The sequence below is a fragment of the Gobius niger genome, assembly GCF_951799975.1.
Source record: "Gobius niger genome assembly, chromosome: 7".
NCBI lineage: Eukaryota > Metazoa > Chordata > Actinopteri > Gobiiformes > Gobiidae > Gobius > Gobius niger.
In genome coordinates, this window is record NC_136858.1 from 17,496,216 (window position 1) to 17,515,730 (window position 19,515).

The following is a 19,515-nucleotide window of genomic DNA, read 5'->3' on the forward strand; positions in this document are numbered from 1 at the left end:
TGGACTGTCCACGCTGTATGTAGATACTCAACTTTACCGAAATAATGAATTGAAAGGCGTTCATCAGAAACAAAAAAGTGAGCAAGTATTTTAGAAACCAAAGGGGCAGAAGCAGCTGCTGTTAGTATGTTTAAAGGGTTGTCTTAACACTACCACCATCAAGTGTCTAGAATTTATTGTTTGGTTTGATCTTTTTAATGCATTTATTGATTTGTTTGCAGTAACAGTTGTTTATTGGGGACCATCCTTTTAACAGTGCAAGTGTAATTCCTTTGGGGATGATGTACCTTACGTAAGTCAGATATGTAGAGTCCTATGAGAGCTGCTGCTTCATGCATTGGTCTGCTTTTTTCTGTTTGTGGACCCCTACGTCCTATCAAGGCCAGGCGCCTCTGGTCCGTCCCCTGTTTCTTTCTCCCGGTGCTCCTAGCGCCCCACGCTGATGTTGCAGGTCTTGCAACTGGGGTCCTTCTTGGCGTTAACTGTGGACAAACTCATGAGCTGGTGCCCGCTAATCTCTGCCACCTTCCCCAGTGACAGGTCCACGGGCTCGGTGAAGATGACCTCCAGGATGACGTCCTGGGCGTGATGGAACACCAGCTGGCCATCCCCCGCCTCGCTGTGTTTGCACGTCAGGAAGCGATTGTTGGTGATGTCAAACGCTGGGAGCCTCTGCTTACAGAAGTCGTCACCTCTGGACCCCTTGGGTGCCAGGACAAGGATGACATAGTGATAGGCTGTATACATGCAGTAAAAGTCCCCAAAGTAAAGGCTTGTGTCTGGGTTGAACAGGGCGTCCGCTTGCACCTCGAAGCGCTGTCGGCCATAGGGGGAGTCCTGCGGGGGTTTGCCCGTGTTGAACTCTGTATTACAGCTGAAGAAGATGCCGTCCAGTTTACCACTGATGGGGGAGCCATGGCTGCCACTGTTGTCCTTCAGTGACGGGAGCATACGGTTCTCCTGCACGTCTCTGGAACAAACACAAAGATGTTATTTTCTGGTAACACGAAATGGTAAACGTAAAACCCTGGACTACAGTGCTATTTATAGTGCAATGTTGTAATAACTACCAACAAGACAACACACCTGCACATCGTGCCACCAAAACATGACCCTATAATAATTTAAGTTCATAATAACTAAATCTCATAAAATGAATCCCCATAAAACCAGTAATGTACACTTTGATGACAGCACCATAAATGGCCACATGATGGTGCACTTTCTCATTCGCTCTTACAGGCCTATGAAACCGCTCACCTCCCCCCAAAAAGTGTATCCACATGACGTCATGCTGTATGCTCCAAAAACAGAGACGTGGGAAATGTGTAGTTTATATTCTCTCTATTAAAAACCTATGACAACTGCAGGGGAGGATAAACCACCACACACACAGCAGCCAAGCTCAAAAACAGCTCCAACTCCAGCGCCTGATTGTGTCACACTCTCTTCTTGTATCAAAACAAAAGCAGAGGTATGTGACTCGAGAACAGTTTTCCTCCTGTTCCGCTCCTTAAACAACTGCCAGACAGGCTTTCACCATTTTGGCCCATGGGGAGGAAGCAATAAGACATAGACTGGTGTTTTCACTCTCTATGTGAGTTTTTACCATTTTAGTCTGTGTCTATTTGACAGAATCTTTTAATGAAAGGGCCGTTTTTGTCAACGGTTTCCCTTCAGAGACCACATATCTTCTTTTGTCATCATCAGCTTCATGCATTCAAATTAAAACCCCAACAAAACAAAACAAATCAATCATGTCTTTTGATAAAGGCTTGCTGCTACATTCCTGGCAAGCCATTTGTGAATAGAATAGTAAAACATGCACCTGCAGTGGTCAAAGTATTCTTTGTTCTGGTTTCTGTAGAAGACAGAGAAAGGCAGCATGCGTCCAGCGATGACCTCGGCTTTCTCCAGAAGCTGATTTAGATGCACCGTGGAATAATCTGCAAAAAGACTGAATTAATTCACCAAGAAAACAAATTATGTGTAACAATAAGGGATTTTACAAGTTGGTGTTAAAAGGGAGCCTGGAATATCATTGCAATGCATTGTGGTCCTTAACCAAAACCATGGCAAATATGGGGGAAATTATCATAATAAAGCACGGGCCTATGTATGCTAGTTTACCAGTACTGAAATTTAATTGGTCCCCCCCAGTCAAAATGTCTAGATGCTAGAACTTGACAAACACAATGAACAATAACACACTTTTACATACTAGGAGTGGCTTTGATTTCTGTGTTGGCAAGAGTTACCAGAGTATTATTAACACCGGACATCCAGCTTCACAGCTTCTGTTAATGTTGTTATCTCGAGATCACAAGTCTATTTTTCATCTGCTTGATAAAAATTATGAACACACATTTTTACATTGATGAGTAAGGAACCTCTTCAGTAACAAGTGACACTCACAGCGCAACGGAGTCCAACTGACGGCCATCTGCCATCCTACTCCTAAACACTAGATTTGACCTATATATGAAATGGCATGATATGCACTAATCTGTACTACTACTCTGGCAAACCCAGTTTAACTATCGCACAGTTATGAGAGGCTTTTAAGGCTTTGTAATGGCCATTAAACAGAGTCTGCATATCCTTGAAGACCTCATTATGACTGTGCAGATATAAAGATCAGTTATACTTTCTCTTATTACCCTTAATCAGCTTCTCGTACGATTTCAGTTCACGCCATGTCTTTGCAATATCTTTTTCTTGCAAATGTGCTACAATGGAGGAGTAGAGGAGCTCCAATTTGCAATATAATAAGGTGCAAGAACAAATCAAAGTATTGAAAGATTTTTCCTGACAAATTTATCTAGTAGTAGCCCTATTACCGCTGGCTACCATACAGCATCTGCTATTATTAGAATTAGCCAAATGTACAAAACGTGATCTGGCCCCCGCTTCATCACCCTGCACAGCACCTCCCCCTCTGAAGCCTCTCGTCTGTAAAATCGAACCGACTGACCTCTGCATCTTTCCTCCCTCACAACCCCACTCCCTCCTCCGTCCCGCCATCAATCTTCCGTCACTGAATCTACATTAGCTCTTTTTTTTGTTGCACTCGGGGATGTGTTGTCTCAGGCGGTGGGAGTGAGGCATACCAGCGGTGCAGAATTCGATGATCTCGCTCCACTCGGACACGGCGTAGTCCCCATCAGGCTGTTTGGAGGCGGTCTGGACAGCCACTGTGTACTCTGTGCGTGGACTCAGGAACCAGTGGCCCCTCACCGTCATGGGCAGGGGCACGGCCTTGGCCACCAGCTTTGTCGGGACGTCCTGGAAAAAAACAAAACATATATACATTTTGTTGATCATCCAATTGTTATCTTATTGCATTACACTTATATAGAGTTTTCCCAAAGGCTCAAAGACACTTTACAATTTTTGTGCATTATTCATTCACATCATACAGCTGCCCTGGGGTAGACTGACGGATGCAAGGCTGCGGTCTCCCATCAAAGTAACAACCAGATCCCTCCCTGCTTAGCTTCAGAGATCTCACGGGATTCAGGCACAGCAAAGGTGGTGCGGCATGACAGTAATTGGTCATGATTTGTTTGTGCATTAGATCTCGGACATCAATACCACTGCGAGATAAGACTAAACATCCAAACTCAAGCTACAGTAGAATTGGCTGGAGTTGATTGAGTGCTTTCCGAGTTTCCAAGACATGAAGCTAAAGGTTAGGTTTTGATTAAACGTTTGGGAAAGCTGGGCCTTTGTTGCCAATTGAGTCTCAAGAGATAGACAGCATCTTCCTCTCAGATTGAAGCTTATAAAGGTGTACTTTCTCATAATTGTGTTATGTCTGTATTTTGGTCCAGTCAATCCAAATAAGTCCACCAATGTACCAAAGACCTTACTTTAAAGGGGTGTTTATTTAATAACATGCAAAATCATAGAACATTAAAGCCATTTCACCCAATACAAGATAGATAGCATAAAACCTAATCATTTATTTATCTATCACATATGTTTATATGTGTATAATGTGTCTTTCTACTGTGAGTGGTCACATAAGTTTGCTGGAATGGAGACCTCACCAGATAATTTCCAAGAAGATGTGGCTGCATTGCTTTGACAACTGACAGCCAAACATAAGGTTTAAAAACATTAGGTGTGTCGCATTTGCATTAGTAATGCATCTGGCATGTTTATATATGTTTATAACATTTTGTTTTGGTAATATAACATTGATCATATAACCTGGAATGTTCCGCAGTGTGGCATATATACGGAAAATTATATGTAGTAATATGTACAAATTTATGTACACTTATTATCTTTCAACACTATGCATCTGTCTTCTTCTATGGTGTGGTTGATTTTTCCACCGCACACTTCATGGCACAACCTGAATAACTCTTCAGAACATCCCACGGGGGCCCATTGAGTCAGGATCTTTATGTGAATGATGATGTTAATGATCACATGACCACATCTGAGAGCGTTACCTCAGACAGACCGTCTCCAGTCTCTGGCTTCTTCACTTTTGCCGTCTTTCATCTTACACTTTCCTTCAAGTCATGCTATTTGCACTATTTTGGGCCTTACATATGTACATACAATGAGTTTCTGAAAGAATTTGTATCCCTTTATGCATTTATTATGTTGAAATCTGATACTATTTTTTATATTTCGTTTGTACACTCAAACTTAATATTGTGACTACACCATTCTGTATTATGGAACTTTTCATTATCAACTTTCTGAAGCCACATATTTTAATGAGTGATTGACAAGCTTTGACGCTATACTGTATAGCAAAGACCTAAATCGGCAACAATTGAGCTCCTAAAGACTCTTCAAAATACACAAACAAAATATAAGCAGCATGTTTTCAGAACTGTCAGTATCAGTGTAACGACGACACTCATTCAGGTGACAGTGTGTCCTTGTTCTGTGGCCCTGTGCTGGACTACTGTGCGCCTCCATAAGCCCTGCAGAGTCTCAGAGGGCTTCAGCTCCTCATTGATTGGAGCAGCAGCCTTTCCCTAGCAACAGGCTGCACCGCGCAGTCAAAACCGAGTGCGGCGAGAGGTCACCTGTAATAAGGGAGGAAGACTCAGCCACTCAGGAGGAGAGGCCGATAAAATAACGAGCCTTAAAGTGTCCGTGACTAACTTAAAAGAGGATAGGTACGCTGTGCGCCCCTCACTCCAAATGCAAATGGAGGACAATTTGCTGAAGATGAAACTATATTGGACTCGTCTTCTTGTACTAAATCACTGTCCATGCGCGACCAGGCCAATAATAATAAAATGAGTTATAAGGTTTCCAGGTTAAAGTGAACATTGACAAGATTTTTTTTTTAAAAACCAAAGCCATTCATTTGGATTTGCTTGTTCACAAGTTCTCTAACGAATAAAAATACGCTCCAGGCTACATAATGCAGCGTGCAGTTTTAGATTTGGCAAAACAAATGGTCTGTTTTGACAGAAGCGAAAGCTACAATCTGACTAATAGAGATGCTACCGATACCGAGACTGGGGTTTGAGAATCCGATTTCTAATATTTACCGATACCAAGAGACTTTCTTAAAAGTGTCTTTCTCTGAGTGAAAAATTTAATTCACGGTTTTCTCCATTTTAAGATCAATAAAGTCATATTTTACAGATCATTTTTCAATTATATCTATTGATAAACTAATGGATAAACATAAACATTAAACAAGGATCACTGGACTTTTCAACACTAAATATCCTTTGGTATATGACAGGCTTTAGGTTACATTAATATAAACAACTCACATGAAGTGATCTGATCATTACAAATATGTTAGATCAGTTATTTCTTAAACTAAAATACAAACACTTGGATTCAGCAGTGGTTATTTTTTGTATTAGGCTTCTTAAAGTATTTCTATCATAGTTTCTGACCCAGCCTTGATTAGCTTTCGTTAGCATTGCGTTAGCATGCACCAGCTACCTTTAGCTTGCTATTGCTAGTGCGGCATTTTACACGGCAATCAAAAATACATTTGCGAAGTGAATTCTCCAGGTTCTTAGCTTTACAACGACATACAGCATGCCCATATTCACTTAGATTTAGGTGGTAAAAGTTGTATTTTAAGCCAAAACTGGTATCGGTTCAGTATCGGATATTTGTAGCCAATAGCCGATATTGTATTTTTTTCAGTATCGGCTCCGATATCTGACACCAGTATGGGATCGGTGCATCCCTAGACTAAACTTGCTATGCTATGAAGCATTTACAAAGGCTATTGTAAAACATTTTATTTCATTGTGCTCACGGCCACGGCAGCGTGCCATCTTACAAGGTCACAGCCAGTCCTCGTCTGCGTGATGCTGTTTTGTTTTGTAACTTTACCTCTGGACCTGACCGAACCCCTGCTGAGCGGCACATTGTTTGGTGACTCAAAGGGCGCACAGAGGCAGTAGGTACCTTGTGTTTGAACTTGTTGGAGTTCTTGTTCTCCTTTTTGTTCAGGTCGATGAAGTAGTGCGTGATGCGCTCCTTGCTGCGTGCCTCCATGTCCCAGCAGATTTTGAAGGAGTCGCAGGTGATGTTGCTGATCTTGATGTTCTGGGGGACCGGGAGCTCCTCCATCTCCGAGATACTGCCGTCCTGGGACTTACCTGTTGCACAAGAGACAAAGACAGAGAGAGAAAGAGACAATGTTTAGAGATAAGGTTCGCAGCACTTCATTTGTTGATTCTGTAAACACAGCATCAGCACATTCCACAGAAGCGTATGAGCATGACTCTGGTTGAGAGATGGATCAAAGGCAGTGTCTTATATTCTACTGATTTACTAATTTAGCCAATGCTATTTTTGTCAGTTTGCTTTGATAATAAATTCTGTTAAAGGTCAGACATTTCTAATTGCAAACAATACTAGCAGTAAACTGTGGTGCACCTTGGTGGTTAAGCCTCTTATACACAGTTAAATCATGTGGATCAATTTACTGTAGTCCTATTTTAATACATTTCTTGCCCTGATTTCGTCCAGAGACAGTCTAATACTTGCACAGGACAATATTTTATGAGCTTGTACTTGGTGTGAAAAGTTTGTGAACCATGTACTGCTCTAAATTTAGCTGAGTGAGTGTGTGTATAGTATATTCACAACAACAATGTAAACCGTCCATTATCAGATTATGAACCCTCCCAACAAATGGAGGCCGTTAATCCACACTTCCTCCATCAGCACTGTCCCTCAGGGCCCCCTCTTGTCTTGTCCCGACCAAACCCCCTTTTATTCTGCTGCAGCCTTTCTTATAAATCCACACACACAGAGCCGAGCCGTGATCGGCCTCTTACAGTACCAGCAGTGGATCCACTGTACCCACTCTGACAAAGCACAGCCCTCGTCGCCTCACTATACCACCATATATGTAACCATAGCAACACATCAGCACTTGTACGAGATCCGCAGCGGAGCATATAAAGCATTAAATATTTCAAACGCTGCCATTTGTATCTCATCTTCTTCGGTCTTTCCATAATCAGCTGTTTGTATTCTGGCCACAGAAATTATCTATGAGGGATTGAATTTGTGTTCTGCTATAACCTAATCGCAGTGGCCAACAAGACAAACAACTAAATATCCTGTTTATATGATGTTTTGTTAGGTTAAAAACCTGCAAACCTTGCAATTAAGACCCCTATATACAGGTTCCCATAATTCTTGTATACAGTGTGGGATTGAATGTTAGAAATTGAATATTTGAATGTTGCAATTTTAGGGGGTACTAGCAAACATTGTCCACAGACGAACATTAGCTAATTATATGTATATATATCAAAGTAGAGAAAAGAGTCCCGGAACAAGTGCTTGGTCACTATAGATATGCTCCAGTATTTGACATTTTAAAACCTGAAACGGTTTATTATTATAAAATGCGCCAGGAATCCCAGAAGTTTTTGCAGTATTGATGACATACAATAGACTTGACTCTATAAGTTTGGCAGTTCATATTTCAGTATTCTCTCAACTTAATGATCCTGGGCATGTTAAAATATGCTGAATCTTGATTTTAAATTTAATTACAAATAGAAAAAAAATCACATTTACTGTACCAGATACAGTAACCATAGCGATGAACAATAGCCCAATGAAAATGTCAAAACACGCTTCAATACCAGCTTTGTACAATCAGGATGAATACCGAGTCATGCCAAGCCCCGCCTGCGCTGGCACGGCAACAATGCATTGCTGTACATGGTCTGGTGTTCGGGACGCGTGAGTGAGTAAAACCAGGAATGTGGAATTCCAGAGTACAGCACATTGACAAACCGGACCGGGAGTACAGCGGGACGGACAATGAAGCGAGCAGTAGAGCAAAGCGCCCATCTTCACTCATCAGCTGAGTGGGAGCAGATGAAAGAGTAATCTCATAATTGGGATGGCATATGCACTCTCATCTCGTCTGGCCGCTGCAGCGCTCTCACACTGCAGTGGTTACGATTGTAGGAGATAACGGACACGTTTCTATTTCTGCACATAACGAGCATTTTGCCTTTGCCATGAGAGATCATTTCAAAGGCTTTAAAGGGAAAGGAGACACTGGTGTTCCAGCCCCTTTGTCACAAGTAACACTTTGTCATTCATTAAACTCCTTCTCCAGAGATCTTGTAAAGCTGTATTGTCAGTGACGAATGTTAAAACAACACAATCTTCTCTGTAATTGCTTTCAATAATGGATTTGGTATGTAACTACACAGCCCCATCCGCACGGGACCTTGAATCTTTTTTGTATTCCTCAAAGTAGCATTTCAAACAAATTCTCAGGAAAAGTAATCACTCGTGTGTATTAATTTTGCAGCAATCGGCCATAGATCGGGGTACAGCTTGTAAGCTGGCTTAGTCAGTCGCAGAACACTCTTGCATTTGTCTACTTCTTGGTGCAAGCTGAAGCATCAACATTAAAAACTGCTGCAACACAGAATAGACTGTGCTTGTGTGCCAGTCCCAATATCAAGTCAACTATTACCTTACCATGAGGTAGGAGGCCATACCACTTATTAAAAATATGCTGAAGGTGATGTTTTCTCTCCAGTCAATGATGCTTTTCATTTACCGAAGTCAAAAAACGCAGATTTCAACTGGATCAACCGAGGTCAACGACAACATGAACTTGGACTATGATGCTGTCAACGTTCAACTCGACCACACAAATGGACATTGCTTCACGCTCCTTGCAAAAAAACCTCAAAGAAAAAGCTTAACCACTAAGTCCCTTGCCATTTTTTGATGCGGAAAAACAATGAAAGACAGGCTGTGGTTCTTCTGCTCCCATTCAATTTATAATCAAATGTCAGTCAAAAGGGCTGTGTTGTTTATATGCACAGCAGTCTTGACCCTCGGAGGATATGGATTGTGGTGCCGCTGGTGATTTGCAGTGCTGATGCAGCTGTCGTTTTGCCCAAAGCTCATCTAATTACGATGAGGTTACGAGGAGGTTTTACCCCGACACTGTAAAGCTGTCGAGGCACAGTCACACGTCATAGCTTTGGTTGCTTTTGAAGAAGTCAATACTGTGACGCATGTTGGAATGAATCTATATGAATATAATGATACAGACAAAGGCAAAGTCAGAGCTATAAGTGCACACAGAACACATTGGTAAATGAGTGGGGATCTATTAGTTTAGGTCTAAATGTTCTATACCTGATCCTGGTTTGCCCCAACGCACCAGCGTAAGATTAATAGAGAATACAGTGACAAAAAAAATAGCTGTTTTGCATCGACCCATAAACTACACAATTGCCCTCTGTGCAGGCTAACACAAAGCTGTTGAGTATCATCCCACTAACTGAAAGAAACTGAGCGAGATGAAGGTCAAGTGTAGACGGAGAGGATAAAAAAGCTTAGCAAATCTCACAATGGGAGTACGAACCTCACACTGCTGGCATTGCTTTCCTCATCTTTATACAAGTGGCTGCTTCAAACACGGCGTAAGTCAATTTCTCTTTTACCTTCATTCAAACAAGTGCGGCAATTCACTTTCCCCCGATGCAACCTGCTTTTGTTGCATCTACATCCTCGCAACCAAACACTATTCAGTCATTTCAAAACCTCTAATACTATCAAATCAAGCCACCGGGTTTTCACCTTTTACTCAGCATGGCGTCTGATACACAGGAAGGCACTAGATGCAGCTGGATCGATACAAACCTTGTTAACATGCATACGCCGATTCACCTAATGGCTTTCTGTGGGGAAGCCTCCATTCCACTTTCACCTGGTTTCATATCAATTCATAGAAGTTTGGGCAAACACAATTGCGAGCAGCTGATGAATGTGTCTAGACAAGCCTCCCAAGTCTAAATCTGAACTTGTTAGACGTGCGGGAAACGTGGATGGGCTCTAGTGCTGGGGGGAAAATCGCAGCTTTGTTCTCAAGTGAGACAGAGAGCGCGCCGTGAGTGAAAAGGAAATAGAAAAAGCCAAAGAAGGAGCATCTTTCTGTGGAGAGAGATAAACAATGCGCCGTTCATCAGCACACTTAACAGTCCCGCCCCATTTACATCAATAGGCTCCTGACGAGAGAGCCAAGGGCAGCAGCAACAGTAAATGTATTCAGCTTTAAGGACAAAGTTGCTTTACATTGTCCATGTTATTGTACGCAGATAACTTCACATGCAGTACCTTTGTTTACGTATGTGATCATAATATAGTTAAAGCCTAATAATGTGAATGTGTTTATATTGTAAGCCTGTATTCTGCACTGCGCTACAGCCTTAGTTTCAGCACACATGCCATATTTTTTTTGCTTTGTTTGAGTACCATCTCTATCCATTTCCTTAATATCTCTGAGGTTTTCAAGCTTGACTACCTTGATAACTAACTACAATTGCCAAGCAAAATCCCCACAATTCTCAATACAAAGTCATTTGTATAAAAAGTGACTCACTCCAACCAAAACTATTGTTTGCATTTTGAGAGGTAAATAGCTCAGTAACCAGGGAATAAAGCCAAGAAAAGGACCTGATCGTTTCTTGTATTGTGTAAAATGTACTGACAGCTTGGGTGTCGCCTTCTCAGTCATTATCCAGTGGACAACAAAGCCCTAATGAATTCGAGTGTTTTGCCCGTTATGATGCTATCAGCATCACGTGTGTCTGCAAAGCCCTGCCAGCACAGTCATGGCACAACTGACCACGTGTCCACACGAATGCCAGCTTACTCATCACACCAGTCCCACATGCTTCTGTCGCTGTGTGTTCAGTCTATACAGCACTTTGATTCTGGCTCACAAATCAGTGTATTATTAAGGTTTGCATGATGAGGTAGGTTCTCAAATATGTATTCCCTATGAGAAATGACGGGACGTTTTCTTTGTCTGTTGTTGTCCAGTGTTGTCTGTCTTAAGCCCATATTACTGCGACAGAAATCTGCGTTCCATAACAAAAATAGAGGAAAATAAAATAGTGCTTTGTTGCCCCTTTTAACTTGCACCTTTTAAACAAATTCAAAGCAGGTCTTTTGTATGCTGAAACAGTGCTTATGTCATGAGGTAATTGAAAAGCACAACACGCCCAGGGAGCTTTTCCTCCGCCTGACAGAGGAACTGTGTGATGAGACCTGGCAACATTAGTCTGGAGTTTCCGCTGCAGCGAGGCAGCACTTCTACCAGACAGTGTTCATGGGTAAATGGAGCTCATCCATCATGTAACTTCATTATATCAGCAAGAACAACATCTAGTACCTGTGCAATTTAACCACAAAGGTATTTATTACAGCAGTATATGGGGAAAACAATGGTAAAATGAGAAATCAGAGATTAGAGCTCATCTGATTTGTTAAAAGTGATTTATGGTTACTCAAATTTGGACACAATTATTAAAAAAATATTGCAGATATTGCGTCTGTCCCTGATGACAAATTATTTGGACATACTGTATGACTTTGTGACCTGTTAAAGTGATGACTTGTTCTTAGACTCCCCTCTGAATTCTCCACACACATCCACATACTCACATACACACATACACACATACACACATACACACGTACACACGTACACACGTACACACATACACACATACACACATACACACATACACACATACACACATACACACACTCAGTCCTGAGAACCGCTCTTTCCCACAGAAGCTGCTGCGTTTCCATTTGCTGCCTCAGCGCAGGCACGTAAGCCTCTCATGCTGCCCATTAAATATTAATGCATTTGGGAGATAAATTTAGAAAGCCATGTGAAATGAATACGAAGTGTGCAAACAAAAGTATTGACTGGATAATAGCGGAGTCTTTCTAAGATGTATGCCGGGTGCAGTGTTTTAGCTGAAGGGTGGGGCTCAGAAATGTAACATGATCCAAATGTGCAAAACATATTGTGATACACTTCTGCAGCAGTTTATTGAAGGTCGAAGTCCAACGCTCTTTAAAGATTTAAGATTAGATACTTTTGTTGACAGATTGACTATATAAAAAAAAAAAAAAATTCACCCTCAGATCCAATTTTGAGAATGCTTGTTCTTGTGATTGTTTTATTACCATGTAAAGTAGCCATAGTCACACAGGAAACTAGACTGCGGGATAAAGTATATCACTGAGTTTGAACAGGTTACTCTTGGACTTTGTGTTGTTATTTATTTTTTTATTTTTTTATAACTGAAGCTAATCAGTAATACAGATGTACTTTAATTCTACTGGTGTGTAGCAATTGTCATGTGTCTCTAGGACTCTATCAAACTGCACATTGCAACACAGTAAATGTACGTCTGGGATAGAGGACAATTATACATACAATTCCAAATAAACATGGATTTCATGTCAGCAAACATTGCCAAAACTGTGCCCACACGCTTAGCAAATGTCAAAGCGCTGTATATCCACTGCATTTTATTTGACTTTTTAAATATCAAAGAGATGTTCCAAATTGGGACGCGCCTACCATAAAACTTCAGCCCACGTACGGAAGGAGCTTGTCACCACACTCAAAGCTTTAATCTACTTTCATTGACATAATAACCTCCAATTACAGCTGGGAGGATGAGCCCAGGAGGTGGACACTGGGCTGTGTTTCTCCGTAAACAGAGCATGTGGGAGGCAGAAGGACACACACAAACACTGTTTACACTGTAGTGACTGTGGTGACCGCTCTGCAAATAGAAAAGTGCCTGTTGCCGTTGGAAAGGCCAATGCTGTGCCATCTCGGTGACCCCGCTGTAGAGCTGCACTTGAGACACTGTGTGTATATATGGCCTGATATCAACTTGGACTGCAGAATATAAAGCAAATATACTGCTAGTGTGATATAGCAGTGAATGCGAACAGAAAAAGGCTGGCAGCTCGACCTTAGGTTTGCACACAGCACTTTTGTTGTGCCCGGAAGTAAGGGATGCCGTCAAGCTGAAGAAGGAGTCCTACCTGGCCTTGTTGGCTTGTGGGACTCCTGAGGCAGCTGAGAGGTACCGGCAGGACAAGCGTGCTGCGGCTCGTGCGGTTGCGGAGGCAAAAACTCGGGTCTGGGAGGAGTTCGGGGAGGCCATGGAGGAAGACTATCGGTCGGCCTCGAAGAGATTCTGGCAAACCATCCGGCGCCTCAGGAGGGGGAAGCAGTGCTTCACCAACACTGTTTACAGTGCGGGTGGGGGGCTGCTGACCTCGACTGGGGATGTCGTCGGGCGGTGGAAGGAGTACTTCGAGGACCTCCTCAATCCCGTCGTCACGTCTTCCAATGAGGAAGCAGAGGCTGGGGACTCGGAGGTGGGCTCGCCCATCACCGGGGCTGAAGTCACCAAGGTGGTGAGAAAGCTCCTTGGTGGCAAGGCTCCGGGGGTGGATGAGATTCGCCCTGAGTACCTTAAGTCTCTGGATGTTGTAGGACTGTCTTGGCTGACACGTCTCTGCAACATCGCGTGGCGGTCGGGGACAGTGCCTCTGGATTGGCAGACCGGGGTGGTGGTCCCTCTCTTTAAAAAGGGGGATCGGAGGGTGTGTTCCAATTACAGAGGAATCACCCTCCTTAGCCTCCCCGGTAAGGTCTATTCCGGGGTGCTGGAGAGGAGGATCCGGCCGATAGTTGAACCTCGGATCCAGGAGGAACAATGCGGTTTTCGTCCTGGTCGTGGCACACTGGACCAACTCTATACCCTTCATCGGGTACTCGAGGGTTCGTGGGAGTTCGCCCAACCAGTCCACATGTGTTTTGTGGATCTGGAGAAAGCGTTCGACCGCGTCCCTCGTGGTGCCCTGTGGGGGGTGCTCCGGGAGTATGGGGTCCGGGGCCCTCTGCTAAGGGCTGTCCGTTCCCTGTATGACCGCAGCAGGAGCTTGGTTCGCATTGCCGGCAGTAAGTCAGACCTGTTCCCGGTGCGTGTTGGTCTCCGCCAGGGCTGCCCTTTGTCACCGGTTCTGTTCATTACTTTTATGGACAGAATTTCTAGGCGCAGCCAGGGGCCGGAGGGTGTCCGGTTTGGGAGCCTCAGAGTCTCATCTCTGCTGTTTGCGGACGATGTTGTTCTGATGGCTTCAACGAACCAGGACCTTCAGCACGCACTGGGGCGGTTTGCAGCCGAGTGTGTAGCGGCCGGGATGAGGATCAGCACCTCCAAATCCGAGGCCATGGTTCTCCACCGGAAAAAGGTGGCTTCCCCTCTGCGGGTCGGTGGGGAGTCCTTGCCTCAAGTGGAGGAGTTCAAGTATCTCGGGGTCTTGTTCACGAGTGAGGGGCGGATGGAGCGTGAGATCGACAGACGGATCGGTGCGGCGTCAGCAGTGATGCGGTCGCTGTATCGGTCTGTCGTGGTGAAGAGGGAGCTGAGTCGGAGGGCAAAGCTCTCGATTTACCGATCGATCTACGTTCCCACCCTCACCTATGGTCATGAGATTTGGGTAATGACCGAAAGGACAAGATCGCGAATACAAGCGGCCGAAATGAGTTTCCTTCGCAGGGTGGCTGGGCGCACCCTCCGAGATCGGGTGAGGAGCTCAGTTACCCGGGAGGAGCTCAGAGTAGAGTCGCTGCTCCTTCACGTCGAAAGGAGCCAGCTGAGGTGGCTCGGGCATCTGTTTCGGATGCCTCCTGGTCGCCTCCCGCGGGAGGTGTTCCAGGCATGTCCTAGTGGGACAAGGCCTCGTGGAAGGCCCAGGACACGGTGGTGGGACTATGTCTCCGAGCTGGCCTGGTGTCGCCTCGGGGTCCCCCCAGAACAGCTGGAGGAGGTGTGTGTGGATCGGGAAGTTTGGGCATCTCTGTTGAGACTGCTGCCCCCGCGACCCGGCCCCGGATAAAGCGGAAGAAAATGGATGGATGGATGGACTTTTGTTGTGTCCTTGAGAATGACACTTCGCCTTCCTTCCATGTTATGAGAGTGATTATGTTTAAGAGACAGTTACTCATGTCGGCTTTGTCTATGATTGAAATGTTGCCTTGCAAGATTAAAACCATTTGCATCGTTTTTTTATACTCAGTCAACCCTAATAGAAATCTTATCCACACACGGGCTATTGCATTACTGCTCCTCTCAAAAGGCCTGTGACACAATGACCGCACTGTTGGCCCCTTGATGAAAACACACCATTGAGTCAAGGCTGGCTGACCAACCAGTCCTAACCGGCCAGCAGCGCCACAATAATACCACCGAGTCCATTACACCCAAACAGGCGTGACAGGCTCATATCAGCCCGAATAAATTAAAGCCTGGCTCCTAATTAAGAGGCTGGTCTCAGATGTGGAGTAACGAGTGCCATGTAATTGCAGTGATGGGCGTGTGTGTGTGTGTGTGTGTGTGTGTGTGTGTGTGTGTGTGTGTGTGTGTGTGTGTGTGTGTGTGTGTGTGTGTGTGTGTGTGTGTGTGTGTGTGTGTGTGTGTGTGTGTGTGTGTGTGTGTGTGTGTGTGTGTGTCTGTGTGAGTGAGGCGGCCTGGTACATGTGGATCCTGCGGCCACGCCATCCTTCATCATGACTTGCTTTTTTCATTCTACCCAAAGCGTTAAGCTGTGATTAATGTGCAGGGATCACCATTGACTGTCCAGTGACATTATAAAACTGCCATTCGGTGTCACATACGGGTGTTGAGGAGTTAGTCAATGTGCAAAACGGGTGAAGTTTGCACTCAGGGGTTTGATAAGATGTCAGTTTAAGTGATGAAATACAAAGATGCGTTTACAATTACGCGTGAGATTATACATATAGGCTAAGCTGCGCTGTGAGTGCTGGTCTCTGTCCATGTCTGTGGTGCTGAAACGTTAAGACAAGCTTATCTCCACACTTATTCCGTCTCACTTCATATCGAAACCTCTGCCAATGTGATGAATAGGCAATACCTTAATCCGCCATGGTCGTTTTACATGCATGTCCCCACGCTGAACCAGCAGTGATACCTGCCTCTATTTCTCTTAAACGCACACAATAGGGGTGCAACGTGCCGCTAAAGCCAATGACAGCCTTTAGACTGCAGCTACAGCCTGACAAAGCGGCCTAATGCGGCTACAGCCAAACACGTGAACACCGCATTGAAGCGATACAGTGACTTACCGTCTCGTTCGCATAGCTGTATGGAATCCAGGCTCAGGTCCTTGATCATGCCCTCGCACGGGCTTAACGGGCTGCTGAGGTTGTGCGCCAAACCGGGGACCTCCATCTCTGCTGGGGGGGAGGAAACACAAGCAATGAATGCCGTCTTCTTTTCTTCTTCTTTTAATTACAACGTCCTCTGGGGTTTCAGTGGCTGGAGCGACTGGCGTTTTCCACAGAGCGCGAAGGCAGAAGAGTTGGCAGAGCGTTGGTGCTGCTGCCCAATGCTCGCCCCGGTGCGTGTGTGTGTCGCGCGCGCAGCTCTCGTCCTCCCGTCTGCGTCCGTCCTGGGTGGTGCGCGTAGTGGTTGTGGTGGCGCGTCAGTAGCAGCAGCAGCACGGACCGGTCACTAATGTCAGCTCCTTCTGAACGTGCAGCGACCGAAACAAAAGTAATGTTGTATATAAGTCGATGTGTTTAGTCCTTTAAAGTGTGCGCACTCGCTGACACGGAGCCACAAGTGCGTGTAGCTCCTCTCTCTCTCTGCAGGGCAAAATAGCAGAGCGGATTAGCGCGCAAATTCAGTGGCTTCTTCTTCTCCCCTTTCTACTACCGCGATTTCTTATGTAACCAGATAAACCCAGTGTTTCCCCTCAGGTGTGGGACTATACTGTACGCTCATGTACAATTTTACTGTCCTGTTTTATTATTATTTTTTCCACCACTCACAACGTCATCCCACCGCTCTCTCTCATGCCCTTATTTGGTGAGGTGCAGCCCTATGGCGCGGGGAACGCAGGTGCAAGTGGACGGGCCGTATAATGAGCGTGGGGCTTGTCACGTCGTAATGAATGGCTAGTGCCACAGACATTGCCTTTGTGTCTCAGATAATATTCTTTTTTTTTTTTCTTTTTCTTTTTTTTAAGGCTCACAGCGCCTATCAATCTAGGCCCAGAGAGTTAAGCACCGGGCGCTCCTCGTTATCTCCGGACTCTCCCCAGTTTATCTCCTGCCTGCAGTTTTAGTGACGTCACGTAAAATAAAAAAAGGTTAAGAATACACCAAGTCCATTTTCAAGCTCACTTCCCCCTCCGCTCTCTCTATGGGGAGCATTAAAGAAGGAGGAGATGTCACTTTTTATTTGCTGCGGTTTTGGCCGAGCGCGGCGCCCTAAGGAGAAGGGACAACGCTGTTTATGTATTCAGAGGACAAAGGCTCGTGCAGCTGCGCCAATGGGGACCAGGGAGTCACTCTGAGAAAACAGTCACAACCAAGAGATAAGAAGAAGTTGGACGGTTTAGTTCTGGAGTTTTAACAAGACTATTTAGCCATGAACTGGGGTGATAAGAGATCCCGAGTAGTGCCAGTCCTCAAACAGCAAAGATCCTCTACTTCAAGCGTGATCACGTGTCCCTCTTTTGGTTTGACTGCAATGCCATTTAGGCTCCTTCCTTATTTAGCTGATATGCCTGTGATGGAATTTGTATTAAGTTGTTCAATTGCTCACACTTTTTGTATCAGTGTATTTGAGGCAGTCCTACTACTTGAAGGCTATTGGTGGATTGGGAAATAAGACTATGGCCTGCACGAGATTTAAACTCCTGTAATCTTATAATCACTGTGGCATTCAGAAGTGGCACAGTTAATAGATGGGGCACACAGTGAAGCGCACTAAACTGTGGGCCTCAAAAGAGCGACACGGATCGTGTTCCACGACTGGGAAATACAAAGGGAAGGTCAGTGTAAGACATCTCCACAACAAGAGCCTATTCAGTTTAATACATGTCACAGCAAATTGTGTAGTCACAAAACAATTGTGACTGTGGTTTTCTCTACCATATGTAATGAATCTGAACAAGGAATCTGGATTATACAAGGAATAAAACTAAAATAGAAGGTGGTGAAGGGATTTATGGCTCTTTAATGGCAGCCAAATCTTTGGGATTTGTTGAGTTCAAAGATCTATTCGTTTAGGAAGTCAGTGAGAAAACGCATAATATCTGAGAACTCATTTGCTGAGAGACACACCTTTTGATTCAAATTATTAATGCTTTCAGCGGGAATGGATTATATCCTTTGAAATTTGCGTCATATCAAAAAAGCTTTGGGCTAGAATTAAGAAAAGAGACATCAACTACTTTGGCAAGTAATTTTTAGTGCAATCAACCTTTCACTTGTAATTTTTGCTCTGCTGCTCCGCTGTTTCTAAGCATTTGTTCATTTACAGCCGTGTCAAAAAACAGACAAAAATAAGATCAGTCATTTGTCATAAATGATAGCCGATTTGAACAGTCAACATGAAAGAGCCGTTTAAAGCGCTGATCAGGTCACATCACATCACTAAAACTAGGACTAAACAGGTCTTAACATAATGACAGATAAACTATTTTTAAACCATAGCTAGTCAAGAGCAAAACCAGGTTTTACCCAAGATTCAACCAGGATTAACCTAAATAAAGACAGTCAGCATCAGTGTATCCCAGGAAATACTTATCACTTACCTTAACAAACTATTCTAAACCAATACTACATCTATATGCGATCCAGGCCAGAACTATAACAACATATAAAAGGGACCAAAAGAAGAAACAGTTACTTTATGTATTTGATTGGGACAGTGCACATTAGTGAACACACATGTTGGACTGTAACCACAAGCTAATTTGCATCCGTAGTCCCGTGGTTACCTCAACAGAACATTTATCCTTGAACTAAACAATGCCTTTAGGTGAGCTTTGAATGCTTCTAATACAGTGATAGTTGCTGCATATTACAACATACTGTATTAACAACAATACCAGACGGTTGTTTTTGTTGCACAGCTGGCAGTGCCCAAATGTTACAGAACCGTGAAAACGTTTGGGAACAAAAGATTAGTAATAGATGAAGAGGACAAAATCCACATGCACTATTTTTAGGCATTTCGCTGGCAGTTTATTTAGACTGCACAGGATTACATTTTTTTTTCTCTCATTAGAGTTTCTGGAGGACGGCTATAAGCGCAGTTCAGACAGTGCGTTGAGCCAGTGTGCATGACTTGCCAAATGCCTCCCTGC

At 44.1% G+C, this 19,515-nt stretch overlaps 1 protein-coding gene across 1 annotated transcript; it reads right to left on the bottom strand.

The window, feature by feature from the left end:
* Positions 1-71: 71 nt before the first annotated feature.
* phyhiplb (phytanoyl-CoA 2-hydroxylase interacting protein-like b) lies at positions 72-16,878 on the bottom strand. Its single transcript, XM_079559463.1, has 5 exons — positions 16,481-16,878; positions 6,415-6,608; positions 3,111-3,285; positions 1,829-1,946; positions 72-970 (listed from the first exon to the last, which is right to left on the bottom strand). The coding sequence occupies exons 1-5, from the start codon at positions 16,584-16,586 to the stop codon at positions 427-429; spliced, it is 1,137 nt and encodes a 378-aa protein (XP_079415589.1). The 5' UTR covers positions 16,587-16,878; the 3' UTR covers positions 72-426.
* Positions 16,879-19,515: the final 2,637 nt, after the last annotated feature.